Source organism: Mirounga angustirostris, unplaced genomic scaffold, assembly GCF_029215605.1.
Source record: "Mirounga angustirostris isolate CCGP_5_RB_7025 unplaced genomic scaffold, mMirAng1.0.hap1 SCAF_5, whole genome shotgun sequence".
Classification (NCBI taxonomy): domain Eukaryota; kingdom Metazoa; phylum Chordata; class Mammalia; order Carnivora; family Phocidae; genus Mirounga; species Mirounga angustirostris.
This window is the reverse complement of record NW_026991713.1, coordinates 78,757,556-78,774,140: the sequence shown is the minus strand read 5'-3', so window position 1 is coordinate 78,774,140 and position 16,585 is coordinate 78,757,556. Positions and strand designations below refer to the sequence as shown.

Below are 16,585 nucleotides of genomic sequence, written 5' to 3'. Positions count from 1 at the left end.
CCAAAAATGCATAATAGATATGGAGAAAATTAAGAGAAAGGAATCCAAGCAAACATTAAAGAAAGTCATCAAATTACAAGGGAAAGGAGCAAGAGAAAAAAGGAACAAAGAACTACAACAACCAGAAATAAGTGAACAAAATGGCAATAAGTACATACTTATCCATAATTACTTTAAATGTAAATGAGCTACATGCTCCAATCAAAAGACATACGGTGACTCAATAGATTAAAAAAAAAAAATAGACCTATCTATATGCTGCCTATAAAAAACTCAATTCAGAGCTAAAGACACATACAAAGTGAAAGCAAAGGGATGGAAAAAGATATATCATGCAACTGGAGGCAGAGAAAAAAAGCTAGGGTAGCAATAGTTATATTAGACAAAATAGACTTTAAAACAAGGACTATAGCAACAGATATAGAAGGCTATTACAGGGTCACCTGGGTGGCTCAGTTGGTTAAGCGTCTGCCTTCGGCCCAGGTCATGATTCCAGGGTCCTGGGATTGAGCCCCATGTTGGGCTCCCTGCTGAGTGGGGAGCCTGCTTCTCCCTCTCCCTCTACCTGCCACTTCCCCGGCTTGTACTCTCTCTCTAATAAAAAATTAAAAATCTTAAAAAAAAAAAAAAAAAGGCTATTACATAATAATAAAGGGATCAATCCAAGAAGAGGATATAATAATTGTAAATTTCTATGCACCCAACATAGGAACACCTAAATATATAAAGAAAATATTAACAGACATAAAGGGGGAAGTTGACAGTAATACAATAGTAGGGGACATTAACACTCCACTTACATCAATGAATAGATCATCAAAACAGAAAAACAATGAGGAAACAATCACTCTGAATGACACATTAGGCCAGATGGACATAAAAAATTTATACAGAGCATTCCATCACCAAATAGCAGAATACACATTCCTTTTAGATGCAGAGGGAAACTTCTCAAGGATAGATCACATGCTGGTCCACAAAAGAAGTCTCAATAAATTTAAAGAAACTAAAATTATATTGAGCATCTTTTCTAACTACAACAATATGAAACTGGATATCAGTTACAAAAAACAAAACAAAACAAAACCCTGGAAAAAAACACAAACTCATGGAGACTACACTACATGCTAAACCACCAGTGGGGTCAATGAAGAAATCAAAAAGGAAAGAAAAAAAAATACCTGGAAACAATGGAAAATAGAAACACTACAGTTCAAAATCTTTGGGACACAGCAAAAGCAGTTCTAAGAAGGATGTGATACAAGCCTTCCTCAGGAAACAAGAAAAGTCTCAAACAATGTAACCTTCCATATAAAGGAACTAAAAAAAGGACAAAATCCAGAGTTAGTAGAAGGAAGGAAAAAATAAAGACTAGTGTGGAAATAAATGAAAGAGAGACTAAAAAAATCTATTAAAAGATCAATGAGATTAAGAGTTGATTCTTTAGAAAGATAACAAAATTGATAAACCTTTAGCCAGACCCATCAAGAACAAAGAGAGGACTCAAAATCGGAAATGAAAGAGAAGTTGCAACCTACACTGCAAAGGATTATAAGAAACTACTGTGAAAAATTATATGCCAACAAATTGAATAACCTAGAAGAAATAGATAAATTCCTAGAAACATACAGTTTTACAAACTGAATCAGGAAGAAATAGAAAATCTGAACAGATCCATTACTAGAAATGAAATGGAATCAGTGATCAACAAACTGAAGTCCAGGACCAGATGGATTCACAGGTGAATTCTACCAAATGTTTAAAGATGTATTAATACCTATTTCCCTCAAGCTATTCCAAAAAATAGAAAAGAATGTTTCCAAGTTTATTCTATGAGGCCAGCATTACTCTCATACCAAAATAAGACAAAGATACTACAAAAAAACAAACAACACAAAAACCCTATATGCCACTATCTCTGATGAACGTAGATGCAAAAATCTTCAGGAAAGAATTAGCAAACCACATTCAACAATATATTAAAAGGATCACTGAACATGATTAAGTGGGATTTATTACAGGGATGCAGGGATGGTTCAATATTTGCAAGTCGATGAACTTGATACACCACAATAACAAAATGAATATAGAAATCATATGATCATCTTAACAGATACAGAAAAAGCATTTGACACAATTCAACATCCATTTATGCAAAAAACTCAGCAATGTGGGTTTAGAGGGTACATACCTCAACATAAATAAAAGCCATATATGAAAAAACCCAGAGCTGACATCATACTCAATGGTGAAAAATTGAGAGCTTTTCCTCCAAGATCAAGAACAAGAACATCCCCCCTCAGCGAGTCTTAACCACAGCTACCAGACAAGAAAAAAAAATAAAAGTCATCCAAATTGGTAAGGAAGAAGTAAAAGAGTTACATTTTTGCAGATGACATGGTACTATAGATAGAAAACACTAAAAACTATTAGAATAAATGGATTCAGTAAGTTGCAGGATACAAAAATCAATATACAGAAATCTGTTGTTTCTATATCCTAATAACAAAGTAGCAGAAAGAGAAATTAAGCAAACAATTCCATTTACAATTACACTAAAAATAATAAAATATCTATGAATAAACTTAACTAAGGAGATGAAAGTTCTATACCTTGAAGAGTACAAAATATTAATGAAAGAAATTAAAGATGACACAAAAAATGGAAAGACATACCATGCTCATGGACTGGAAGAATATTAAAATGTCCATACTACCCAAAACAATCTATAGATTCAATACAATCTCTATTAAAATACCAATAGCATTTTTCACAGAACTAAAATCCTAAAATTTGTACGAAACCACAAAAAAATCCCAAATAGCCACAGCAATCTTGCAAAAAAAGAACAAAGCTGGAGGTATCATAATATTAAATTTCAAGATATACTCTAAATCTATAATCAAAACAGTACGGTACTGGCGCAAATATAGACACATAGATCAACAGAACAGGATAGTACACCCAGAAATAAACTCATGATTATATGGTCAATTAATCGATGACAAAGGAGGGAAGAACATACAATGGGAAAAACAGTCTCTTTAATCAACAGTGCTGGGAAAACTGGATAGCTACATGGAAAAGAACAAGATTGGACCACTTTTCAGGGCACCTGGGTGGCTCAGTTGGTCAAGTGTCTGCCTTTGGCTCAAGTCATGATCCTGGAGTCCAGGGATGGAGCCCCACATCAGGCTCCCTGCTCAGTGGGGAGTTGGCTTCTCCCTCTGCCCCTCACCCCACTCGTGCTCTCTCTCTTTCAAATAAAGAAAAAAAATCTTTAAAAAAGATTGGACCACTTTCTTATATCATACACAAAAATAAACTTGAAATTGGTTAGAGACCTAAATGTGAGAACTGAAACCATAAAATTCTTAGAAAAAAAACATAGGCAGTAATCTCTTAGACATTGACCTTAGCAACATTTTTCTAGATATGTATTCTGAGGTAAGGGAAACAAAAACAAAAATAAACTACTGGTCGGGGGGCGCCTGGGTGGCTCAGTCGGGTAAGCATTTGCCTTCGGCTCAGGTCATGATCCCGGGGTCCTGGGACTGAGCCCTGCATCAGGGAGCCTCAGCAGAGAGCCCGCTTCTCCCTCTCCCTCTGCCTGCCACTCTGCCTACTTGTGCTCTTTCTCTCTGTCAAGTAAATAAAATCTTAGAAAATACACTACTGGGACTACATCAAAATAAAAGGTTTTACACGGCAAAGAAAAGCATCAACGAAACTAAAAGGCAATCTACTGAATAGGAGAAGATATTTACAAATGATATATCTAATAAGGGGTTAATATCCAAGGTAAAGAATGTATACAACCCAACACCAAAAAGACCCTAAACACCTCAATTTGAAAATGGGCAGAGGATCTGAATACACATTCTCCAAAGAACACATCCAGATGGCCAACAGACACATGTAAAGATGCTCAACATCATTCATCATCAGGGAAATGCAAATCAAAACCACAATGAGATACCACCTCACGCCTGTCAGAATGGCTAAAATCAAAAGACAAAAAATAGCAAGTGTTGGGGAGAATGTGGAGAAAAAGGAACCCACATGCACAGTTGGTGGGAATGTAAATTGGTGCAGCCATTGTGGAAAACAGTATAGAGGTTCCTCAAAAAATTAAAAATAAAAATACCGGGGCACCTGGGTGGCTCAGTCAGTTAAGTGTCTGACTCTTGGTTTCGGTTCAGGCCATGATCTCAGGGTTGTAAGATCGAGCCCCCATTGGATTCCGTGCTCAGTGTGGAGTCTGCTTGAGATTCTCTCTCTCTGTCCCTCCCCCCACTTGCACACACACACACTCTCTCAAATAAATAAAATATTTAAAAATAGAAATACCTATATGACCTGTTAATTCCTTTGCTGGGTAATCCCCAAAGAAAATGTAAACAGTAATTTGAAGGATACGTGCACCCCTATGTTTATTGCAGCATTAACAACAATAGCCAGGATATGGAAGCAACCTAAGTGTCCACTGATAGATGAATGGATAAAGTGTTATAATAGTGTTTACACAGTGGAGTATCCTGATCAATGGTTTGTCTGTGGTGCAATTATTGCTAAAAAGTGGTACACACACACACACACACACACACACTGGAATATTACTCAGCCATAAAAAAGGAATGAGCTCTTGCCATTTACAACATCATGGACCTAGTGGGTATTATACTAAGAGAAATAAGTCTGACAGAGAAAAATACCACAGGATTTCATTTATATGCAGAGTCTAAAAAACAAATGAACAAACAAAAAGCAGAAACAGAGCCATAAATGCAGAGAACTGATGATTGCCAGAAGGGAGAAGTGTGGTGGGACGGGCAAAATGGGTGAAGGGGAGTGGATGGTACAGGCTTCCAGTTATAGAATGAATAAGTCAGGAGGATAAAAGGTACAACATAGGGAATATAGTCAATGGTATTGTAATAACATTGTGCAGTGACAGACGGTAGCTACATTTTTGGTGAGCACAGCATAACGGATAGAGTTGTTGAATCACTATGTTGTATGCCTGAGACTAGTGTAACATTGTGTTTCAACTAAACTTTGACATTAAAAAAAGATGAAAATCATAAGATATATTTACAGTACTGTATTTATCAAAGAAAATTCATGTAAAATTGGACCCATGCAGTTCAAACACCTGTTGGTCAAGGGTCAACTGTATATACAAAATTAAACAATAAGGTGATGCTTTTTTCACTTACAAGATTGTCAAAGATTTGAAAGTTTCATAATACTCAATAGTGGTGAGTGTAAGTGTGAGTGAGCAGTAACTCAAACTGTAGGAAATAAACTAATGCAACTACTCTGGAGGGCAATTCAACAGTACCTATAAAAAATGTAAACGAATATCATCTTAGACTCAGAAATTCTATCCCAGGAGCAAATATTCTTACACACCTGTGCAAAGGTCTATGAATAAGACCATTCAGTGCATGCCTGTTTACAGTAGTGATTCAAATATTTATCACAACCACAACTTGTTATAGCATACCCTTACAATGGAGTACTGTGCAACTGTTAAGAATTAGGTAGTTCTATTTATATTAATATGGAAAGCTCTTTACAATATAGAGTTAATAGAAAGCACAGGAATAGAAGAATAGTAGGTATAATAACTCACCTGCGTAAGAAAAAAATATACATGTTTATATATGTGAGTATGTGTATCTATAGGCCCATAATTATTCATCTAAAACCCTTGAGACTAGATAGTCCTTGAACCTAAAATTTCTTTGGATTTTAGAAAGATCTTGTTTTGGAATTTGAATTTTTTAAAGAGAGCAATTAGTTACATCATAGCAGCACCCCATAATCAATTAAATTAGTATTTATGCTTTGAGAAGTATTTACAGGTTAAATGATAAAATGTATGGGAGGAGAGGCAAAGAGTTTGGGGCACATACATTAAATAAGATTTGGAAAAGAATTATTGAAGCTGTTTGGTGGATATATGGTCTTTCATTTTATTATCTACTTTTATATCTTTTTGAAGTTTTCCATAATAAAAGTTTAAAGATCTATTTCTGGAGTGAATTTTTGTAAATATTAGCAGGGCAAAGTAGGATAAAACATTAGCCTCATCAGGTCAGATTTTGCTGAGGTCAGATCAATTAGTGATTTTGCTGCCACATCAATTATGGAAAATCTTTGTTTTCAAGGTATTTTGGATTTTGGAATTGTAAAGAAAGAACCTAAAACTCCAAAATCTATATAGAAAGTTGTTCAGACTAGTTTCTTCTCATATTTACACCTAGGTGTTGGAGGGTGGGAGATATAGAAGAGGGAAGAAAGTTTTGCTTTTTATTTTCTACCTTTTTGTAAGCCTGAATTTTTCAAGTTTTCATATTAAAAACTTTACATTGAAGAAAATCACTGGGACATTATCATGTGACTACTGTCTGCCCAATTTTATTCAATACTGAATAGTTGTAATATGCTATATGCTTTAAGTATTGAAAGTATTATAAATCATCTGTACAAGGATATGCATTTAACCCATCATACACTTTGATCATAAATTTCTTTACAACACTTAATATGTAAAACTGGCAGTAGCATATAGTGAATTTTTAAGTGCTCGAGTGTGTGGTTTGTACATTCTTGGTCTTTAATCCTATACTGACTTTCACTATAAGATCCAGGTTTCCTTCCAGATTTAAGGTTTTACAACTAAGTGACTTAAATAATAAAAACCATTGTATCAGTGAAGGACATTTTATTTTTTTAATTGTGGTAAAATATATAAACAAAGTTAGCATTTTCATCATTTTTAGGTATATAGTTCAGTAGCATTAAATACATTTACATCATTGCACAATCACCACCACCATCCATCTCTAGAACTTCTTTCACCTTGCAAAACTGAAACTCCTGTTAAACAATAACTTTCCATTTCCCTCCCCACTTAGCCCCTGAAAATCACCATTCTACTTTCTGTCTCTATGAATTTGACTACTCTAAGTAGCTCATGAGTGAATCCTATAGTATTTGTCCTTATATGATACTGTCAGTCTTGAAGAGACTAATATTGTCAATATTAACTCTTGAAGAGATTTATGATTAAAGCATAGGATTTTGTTTATGTTGTTTTGGGTTTCGTTGTTTATATACCTGGGCATGACTTACTATAGTAAAAATATGACATTTTTCATTTAAATAGGTTGCAGGATATTAGGAAGATTTCTTTACTCAGTTCTGTTTTATTAAGGAACTAATAAGGAACGGATTCTTGATGTGAATGCCTATTTTGAACTGTTATTTATTATTCCATTACTTTACCACATGCTGTAATAAGACAAGCAACATGATTTACTTAAGAGCTCTTACCTCAGAGTTTTATTGTTCCTATCTACCACAAGGTGTTTTTCAGCAGTCCATAGTAAAAAAGAAACATGGCACTGAAAAAGTTAGTCTAATTGTGAGAACTGTCATGACATTCAGTCTCCTGTTTTTCACTGTATTTTTATCAGATTATGTATTTAGAGGAAAAATCACCTTAGGGAAAATTTTTATGTGTTACTTTTTGAAGGTTACAGTCTTCTTCCTCCCTTGATGACTCAAGTCCAACAGATTTAATGAAAGATTCTCATGCTATCAACTGCAGGAAAGTAAGTACGATAAGTAACATTCATGACGTAAGTGGGTGAAATTTGCTCCTTAATTATTTCTTTTGAGAAAAGATGCTATCCTATAAAATGAACTCTTTCCATGTTTTCAAGAGGCAATGTAGAATAGTGGTTGACCGCAAAGTTGCTGGACACGTACTATCTGGGTCCATGTTGTGACTCAGACACTTACTGCTAGGTAACCTCAGGCTTGTCATTTAAACTCTGTGCCTCAATTTCCTCATCTGTAAAATAGGGACAGTAATAGCACCAAACTCAGAGTGGTGTGTGAATTAAGTGATGTGATACAAAAACAAACAAAAACTTAACAGTGCCTGGTACATAATATGTACTCGATAAATGGTAGCTATGATATTATTTTAATGGGTTCCAATTCAGTGGATTAAATGTACTCCTTATGGTCTGGAAAAAAAAATTTTAATGCTATAAGCTACAAGTATTACATACTGTTTAATTCAATTTAACAAATACTCACTATTTAAAATACATTGTTGCATGTACAAAATTGACTAAACATAGTGGTAAATATCTGAAAGAGTCACATACAATATAGTTCTAATGTATCCCAGGCAACAAAAAGATCTAAAGTAGGCCTATAAACAAAGTGGTATAAAAAAAAAAAAATAGGAGAAAAGAGAAGTTAAATCTGACCAGGGACAAAAAGGAAATTGAAAAAAAAAACAAAACATTTTTATACAAATGTCATGAGTGTTTTGGTCTAGTATTTAACTTTTTCTCATACATTTAGCCAGTGTTTATTAGGTACCCATTTTGTGCCAGACAATAGGCTAGAAGGAGGGAGTTAAGTCATTCTAACATAATCTCCAAGTAGTATACATTATGTAGACATTTTGTAGATCAAGTTCATCAACTTAATAAGACAATATAGGTAAATGATGTATTTTTTTTCCACCAAGCATTATTGCATTTATTTAGTGTTCAAAATAAGGTTTAAGACACCATACATTGCTTAAGGGTATTTATATAGATGCTAAAATTATAAAAGCAAAAAGAAAATTATATATATATAATATAAAATATATATATATAGAAATCAAGATCGTGGTTACTTTAGCAGAAGAGAAAAGGGGATGTGATCAGAGGACAACTTCCAAGCTAATAAGTTGTCGGTAATATTATATTGGTAAATGATGTATGTTGATGAGCTACATGAACTATTGAATTGTTGGCCTGTAACTGTGTAACAGTATGATAACTATTTGGTAAAAGCCTCTAGTTTAATCCATTTCCCACTCCAAAGTACTATTTCCCATTGTAGTTTCATGTGAGATAGAGTTTTACCATCATTTTTCTTAAAAACAAAGAGCTTTTCCTCCTTAATCCAAAACTTTTCCTTATATAATGTACATTCAGTTACGGTTACAAACAATGTGGACTTTGGAGTCAATGGATGGGTTAGAATAATGGCCCCCACACTTGGGCAAGCTATTGGCCTCTTTAGCCCTCGGATTCCTGACTTCACAGCCTTTGAAACATGAAATGAGGGGAAGCCTGTGGACTGACACACAGTCCTTGGTGAATGCCAGTGGTCATAACGGTGAGGGCAGCGGAGGCATTGCCAGCAGGCCTACATCTGATCATTGCTAAGAGGTCTTCATTTCATTCAAGTAGGAACCTTACTATTTATTATTCTGTCTTTTTAGACATCAAAAAAGGAGTCGATTCCACTAAATCCTTCTGAACTAGGCAAGCCAGAGGCTACAAGGCAAAACCAGAGTGCTGTTCCTCCCCATAGTCATGAGCCACTTCTTGGTAAGATTTCTTTGGCAGCTGCCTGCCATTTTAGTTTTCCAAACACTTTCTTAATCATGATATTTTCAGACATAGGAGACTTCTAAAGCAAAGATTTTTAAAACTAAGATTTTTCCATTCAAAATCCTGAATACAATAATCATCCTCGACTTCAAGGTGGATGCTACTCAATGCACCGGGCATTAAAAATTCTGTTATCTGGGCACCTGGGTGGCTCAGTTGGTTAAGCAACTGCCTTCGGCTCAGGTCATGATCCTGGAGTCCTGGGATCGGGTCCCGCATCGGGCTCCCTGCTCAGCGGGGAGTCTGCTTCTCCCTCTGACCCTCCCCCTCTCAGGTCCTCACTCTATCATTCTCTCTCTCTCAATAAATTTAAAAAATTAAAAAAAAAATTCTGTTATCAACGGAATTAGTTATGGGTATTGTTAATACATACCATTTAAATAAAACTGAGGTACTTATATTTAGAGAAAAAATGTCCATTTCCAAGAATAAGAACTTTTAAATGTACTAATCATAAAGTGTTTAAGATGTAATTATTCACTTTAACTATGTTTATGTAGACTCAAACCAAGAAAACTGAAGTGACACAGTTTTACACCGTCCATAACAAACATTGATCTACTGGAAATATATGTTAAAGAGAATCAAAGAACTTGAAAGAAACTGGACTTCAGCTTCACAGAGAGCCACATATTAATCATCTCAAATTCTATTGTACTTTGGAAGATTTCTAGAGAACTTTGGCTAATCTGTAGCTGTGTGTTAATCCATGATTTCTAGATCCTCTTCCTTAGCTCTAACTTAAATCTTATTTCTGTGGTTTCTTATTTCCTTTTTTCAATAAAAAATCTGGGTATTACCCCTTTAATAAGATTTTTCAGATTTTTGGAAGAGGATGCTTATGTGCCAGTCTTCTCTTTCAGATTAAAGTAGTACAGGATTTTCACAAGGCAGATTAAAGTTAAGTTTATCCTTCCAGACTCTCTATAGACACATGCATAAATGCTGGCCCCTAGCTTCCAGCTGTCTGGGAGTCAGTACCTTTTAGTGCTGTTATTTTCTTTTCAAAAACTCATAGATCACCTCATTATGTGCATCAAATGAATTCTATGCAATTTCTCTGACAGCACATGGTTATAAAAATAGGTGACCCATTTAAAAATATATCAGCCTTCTGCAATTTAAGACCTATGCTTTGCCTTCAAAATTACATTGTATAGTATTCTAGCCTTGCGCTTTTTAGTTTTTTTAAGTTTTTATTTTAATTCCAGTTAGTTAACATACAGTGTAATATTACTTTCAGGTGTACAATATAATGACTTATCAGTTACGTACAACACCGGGTGTTCATCGCAAGTGCACTCCTTCATCCCCATCACCTATCTCTCCCATCCGCCTGCCCCCCTCCCCTCTGGTAACCATCAGTTCTCTGTAATTAAGACTCTGTTGCTTGACTTCTACCTTTTTTTTGCTTGCTTTGCCATTTTTAATGATATTTATCTTCTAACCTTCGAACATACTTACACGGATCTGTATTTTAATTTGGTAGGCGAAGATGCCCAGCTGGATTTTGATGCCCTGTATGATGACGACACAGCCATGGCTGCCTTCATGAATTACTTTGAAGCAGAGGGGGGCCTGGGAGACCCTTGGGACTTCAGTGACATACACTGGACACTCTAGCATTTGATTTTTAATTCTTACAAGTTAGGAACGTGTTAAAGTAGTTCATTGACAAAAAAAAAAAAAACTATGATCTTCTGTACTGTATGGATACTGTTTTGTCTTTTATTCCTATTAATAGTCTACCAATTGTTATAGATGTGCACCTTACTTCCACAGCAGTAGGGGGAAATGTGATGTTTCCCTTCACAAAGAATGGCTCAGAGTTTCCTACAGACCCCTTTTCTCAGTGACATGGCGTAAAACCCACTAGTTGCTATCTTTTTGTTAAAATATTTCTCACCAAGAATATCACATATATCTTGTTTTGGTTTTATTTTCTGATGCAGTTCTTGAGTGTGGGGAATTTAATATGTTGACATTTTCCTGTGTCTAAGATTCATTTATAATGGATTTATAATAGTAGATTTGTAGCAGTTGGAGGATCTCTGTTTCTTGTACATTTCCTTAATTGAGGATAGGGCTTACACACTTTAAGAAAACTCTGAGCACTTGAACATTTAAAGAGATGGTACAGTTGGTAGTCATAATTGCAGTGAATCCTGTATTCAGTCATTGTAAACTTGGGCAAGTGTAAAGCCAGGATAGTTAGTTTGGTCAAGCACTTGAGATGGGCTTTAAGTGAGAGGATTTATTTAAAACTCAGGAAAAAAAAATTTTTTAAGGGACTTTCGACTTGGCTTTACAGAAAAGGAAAGATCTTGGGCCCTAGATCTTGGTAATTATCCTTTGCATGTAAGAATTCTTGCTAATATAGCCAATCAAGATTTTCATTACATATAAAACCAGTTGTTGGTACAGAAAATGTGCTTAGTGAAAGATTAGCCCTGGAGGAAAAAACAAGCGCAGGCAGGTTAAATGTCTTGTGTAAGTCACAGTTAAATTCATATTTTTAAAATGTTTAATGTGTATAAATCCGTTTCCTTATACACATTTGGGAAAGCAATGGTCTCACTGGTTAAATGATTAATTAACTGACCCAGGAACTAGTTGTGGCCTTTTAGAATAGGCAATTACAGTTACTGTTGCCTGTAACCAAAGGTAATTATACAAACGCTAAGTATAGTTTTGAAACTGAGGCAATAAGAAAGAATTTAAAAACCAATTTTCTAGCTATGATTACAAATTTGGAGATCAGTTTTTTAACTAATAATTGAGAAGTGGATTATACTGAGCACAAGAAGAATATTTAAAATCGTATACGTATGTCGACCTTGTTGAAGGTCATACTTTCATAATACCGTATGTTTTCATAGTTCTTTCTAGTTTACCAAGTGTGTTTTCATCTATTTTCTTTTGTGCCCCACAAATGAAAGTACAATAGGCTAGGAAGCTAATGGGGAAGCCGGAGGCTCAGCTGTGGAGGATCCAATGCAGTTCTCTTCCTCTATGTGGTGCTACACTCCAGCAGATATCTTTCCAAGCCTTGCCCCAAAACAAAGCATTATTTTGACCTTGCATATTTCTGTAGGCTGTACATAATAGGTTAGAACTTTTGTCAAACAGGTTAATGGCAAACATACCCACAGGCAATAGTCCAAAAGCACACATTCCCTTCAGGTGGGACTCCTGCAGAGTAGCTACATGGGGAAGGATGTATTGGCACGTTGTCCTCCAGCCGATACAGGGTTCCCGCGATATTGGAGGGTCAGCACCACTCCCAGTTCTGGGACTGAGGTACATGCAGGTTTACAATAAGCCAGAGAAACCCTACAAGATGGGGGAGATTGGTTTGCAGCAGGCTAAGCATGATACTTTTAAGTTTGAAGAAGCAGGAACGATCATATCTGTTCTGTAAGTCCAAGGCGTACCAATGTTAACAGTTTAGTGTCTAAACCATTGTGGGTTGGGCTTGGCCTCCAGAGTTGACCTAAGCCAGGGGTGGCAAGATGAGTCACTGTGGATGGATGGCCTTGAAAGGAGAGGGGCAAACCTTCCTGATCCAAGGATCTGGGAGGCACAGTTTCTAGAGGCCATCGATGCCACGCACAGAAGCAGTTTTTTCTCTTTGCAAGACGAAGGGTTAGTCAGTCCATAGGCCGGTGGGCAGATAGCCAATTGAAGGCTTTGATCCTTTAATAACCCACTCGAGTATTTTTCTGTAGATCTTGTCTGGACCCAGAATCCAATCCATGCAATGTAGGTTAACTGTAGCTGTCCCATGTTTAGTGTTTTCTCCAAAGTGTGTTGCATTTATGCTGAATTGCTGTTAGGAGTGACAGATATTTTTATGGCTTACCCTATATTACTTTTTCTCCTACCCATTAATTTCCTGCATTTTGATGAAAAGCATCTACACATTGAATGAAATCATAAAAATATTCTAGTTCTGTCTTTTTTTTTTCTTTTTCCCTAAGTCTAAGAACTACTTACAATAACATAGTGGAGTAGGGAAGAACCTAGAATCAGAAAGAGCCCGCTCGGCCTAAATTTAGCTGTGTGACCTCAAGGAAGTCATTTAAACACTCTGTATGTGCCTCAGTTTCCTCATCTGTCACAAGAGAACTTGATCTCTCAGTTTACTTCCAGTTCTGATTCTGTGATTCTGATCCACGGGACCTGAGCTTTAGGGTCAGACTCTAGAACTGTGTGGTCTCGTATGATAGCCACAGGCCACGTGTGGTTATTGAGCACTTGAAATGTAGCTCATGCAAATTGAGATAGACTGTAAATGTAAAATGCATACCAGATTTCATACATTTAGTATAAAAAGGGAGCATAAGATATCACATTAGCAGTTTTATAATGGGGCACCCGGCTGGCTCAGTCAGTGGAGCATGCGACTCGATCTCAGGGTCGTGAATTCCAGCCCCATGTTGGGCATAGAACTTACTCAAAAATAAATAAAAATTTAAAAATAAATATAAAAACTATCTTTTAAAAACAGTTTTATATTGATCATATACTCAAGTATTTTGGATATACTGAATTATATAAAACATTAACATTTTACTTTTTACTTTTTTAATGTGGCTACAAGGAAATTGTAAATTACCCATGTGGCATATATTATATTTCTATTGGACAGTGCTGCTCTAAAACATTTTATTAAGTGGATATTACTGAAGTAGACCAAAGGTTATACCATAACTATGATATTTACCTCTAAATGCTATGGTTTAAGGAACAATTGTTTATTGATCCTTGATTTAGTATAATCAAATAACTGTGAACCTCTATCCATGTGTCAAAATTTAAAACTTTTTTGAAACTAGTAAACCTGAAAATGTTATCCGTTCATTTCATTACATGATGATAACCTGAAATCAAGTAAAACTTGGGGTATATGGTGACACCCTATTGCAGTCACTAAACCTGGAAATCCATTGAGAAATAGACAGGAAAATAGAGAATGGAGGCTTTTGGTAAATAAATGGGATTAGAATATTTCATTACAGTGTCATAGTGGGAAAACGCTATATTTATTAGTCCTATTCTTTGAGGAATTTCTATAGCATCTGGGCAGAGTAAATGAAATAACCACTACCTAGTTATTGGACCACGTTTAGGAGTGTCATTTCAGATCCTGCTCTAAAGAAGCCTCTACCACTCAGGTAAGTCATTGTTTGGCTCTGAAATTGGAAATTCAGATTTGCCAAGCGCAGTTATGAGAAGAGCAGGGAAAAGATCTAAAATGATCAGAAGCCATCAAGGAAAACGGCCAAGTGGCCACTAGGTGTCACTTTTCCATTTCTAGAGTGCTTTGTTTTCATTAATTTTTCCAAGTTGTACAGGGCCTAGGGGAGGCATTTATGACTTGTATTTAGATTAGGTCTGCCTCTCTGGTGTGGGTTATTTTATGAGAAATGCTTTTTAAGAGAAGTCTGGGAAGATGTTTCCCATATAATATAAGAACTTTGGTTTAAGATGCTTTCCAGATGTGGCTCCAGTAAAAGTTGACCATAGAAAGAAAACTTGTCTAACCTGGAATATGCTTTCTGAATTCACTTGAGAGTATGTTGTATGTGTGTCACTGCTCCTACATTCCTGTGCTTAGCTCTGTTTTTTATACAATTTTTAGCTCTTTTCCAGTTTACTTGTTCTTGTCTGTATATTGGGATTTTTTAAATTTTTGTGGTAAGTAATGAAAAGAGTGAAATTAAACTATATTTTATAATAATTACTAGTTTGAAGTTTTTTAAACTTATTAAACCTCCTCCAAAAAAGTTATCTCCTTAACTACTTTCTAAAGTGGAAACATAGACTAGACCATCCAATCTTCTCAAACCACTAGGCAGAGAGGTATACTGAACTACATTACTCTGTCTATATTTGTGTGTGTTTGTGAGGGTCCGCTAACTGCTGTAACCATCCTCTTGTCCACAGTGGCACTCAGAACCTCCCAGTGCATGTTGTTCTTCTACGTGGCAATCTCAGTGGAAAGAGAGCTTCTCTATTTCCTAGTAGTTCACACAAAAATGTCCATTGTTTGGGCCTTTGGATCAACTTGGTTCACATAGATTTTCCTGAGGTCACCAGGCTGGAATACACAGATTGGTCAGGTTTGGGTTACATGCCCAAACCTATTTTGGGGGGTTTTTTAAAATTTTATTTATTTATTTGATGAGAGAGACACAGCAAGAGAGGGAACACAAACAGGGGGAGCAAGAGAGGGAGAAGCAGGCTTCCCGTGGAGCAGGGAGCCCGATGCGGGGCTCGATCCCAGAACCCCGGGATCATAGCCTGAGCTGAAGGCAGATGCTTAATGACTGAGCCACCCAGGCACCCCCCAAACCTGTATTTTAAAGGCATCCTTGAAAGGGAAAGGATGTCAAAAATAGCCAGCTGCCTGACATTCTAGGGCCAGTGGAAAGAACGGGGACATGTGCAGCAAGGACAATGGAAAACTTGTAATTTATGATGGTTGAGGATTTCGGAGGATTGTGGGATTAGCTATGTGAACCTGGAGTCTTGTTTTTGGTTGTTCTTGGGGAGGGGGGCAGTGAGAGGATAGTGAGTAGCAGCAAGGTGTGTCATGTGTTTTTAACATTGGTCATCTTTTTTAATACCTAGCCACCAGATGCTTTGGAGAACTCTGTCTATGGCTTTGGTCAGTGTGTGTTTAGAGGCTCCATAAAGAGTGGTCTTAAGTTCTTGTCCAGCTGTGTGTCTCTGGCGTAGGATGTATTTTCTTAGGCAGTCCTAGTTCTTAAGCTCACATTTAGGTAGTATTTTCCACATTTATTCTCGTCCATGAGGAAATCCGTCCCATTTTACCTTGCGAGTAAATAGGTCACTTTTTTTGTGTGATAATTTTTTTCTTCAAAGGACAACACTAAAAGGAGAAGGCTAGATGATGGAGATTTATAAGTTAATGGAACTCGGGCGCCTGGGTGGCTCAGTTGGTTAAGCGACTGCCTTCAGCTCAGGTCATGATCCCAGGGTCCTAGGATCGAGTCCCGCATCGGGATCCCTGCTCTGCAGGGGGCCTGCTTCTCCTTCTCCCCCTCCCCCTGCTTGTGTTCCCTCTCTCGCTGTGTCTC

The 16,585-nt window shown here is 36.4% G+C and overlaps 1 protein-coding gene across 8 annotated transcripts in view; it reads left to right on the top strand.

Annotated features, from left to right (window-relative positions):
• BMAL2 (basic helix-loop-helix ARNT like 2) overlaps nucleotides 1–15,222 on the top strand; it is a 107,642-nt gene extending 92,420 nt beyond the window's left edge. For 7 of the 8 annotated variants that reach the window (XM_045873719.3, XM_045873718.3, XM_045873715.3 and 4 more), the window contains 3 exons: nucleotides 7,547–7,625; nucleotides 9,308–9,416; nucleotides 10,969–15,222. In XM_045873719.3, coding sequence (XP_045729675.1) covers nucleotides 7,547–7,625; nucleotides 9,308–9,416; nucleotides 10,969–11,102 — 322 coding nt within the window. In that variant the 3' untranslated portion in view covers nucleotides 11,103–15,222. Of the gene's footprint in view, nucleotides 1–7,546; nucleotides 7,626–9,307; nucleotides 9,417–9,979; nucleotides 10,261–10,968 lie in introns of those variants that run through there. The other variant, XM_054507136.2, reaches the window with a different exon arrangement.
• Nucleotides 15,223–16,585: the final 1,363 nt, after the last annotated feature.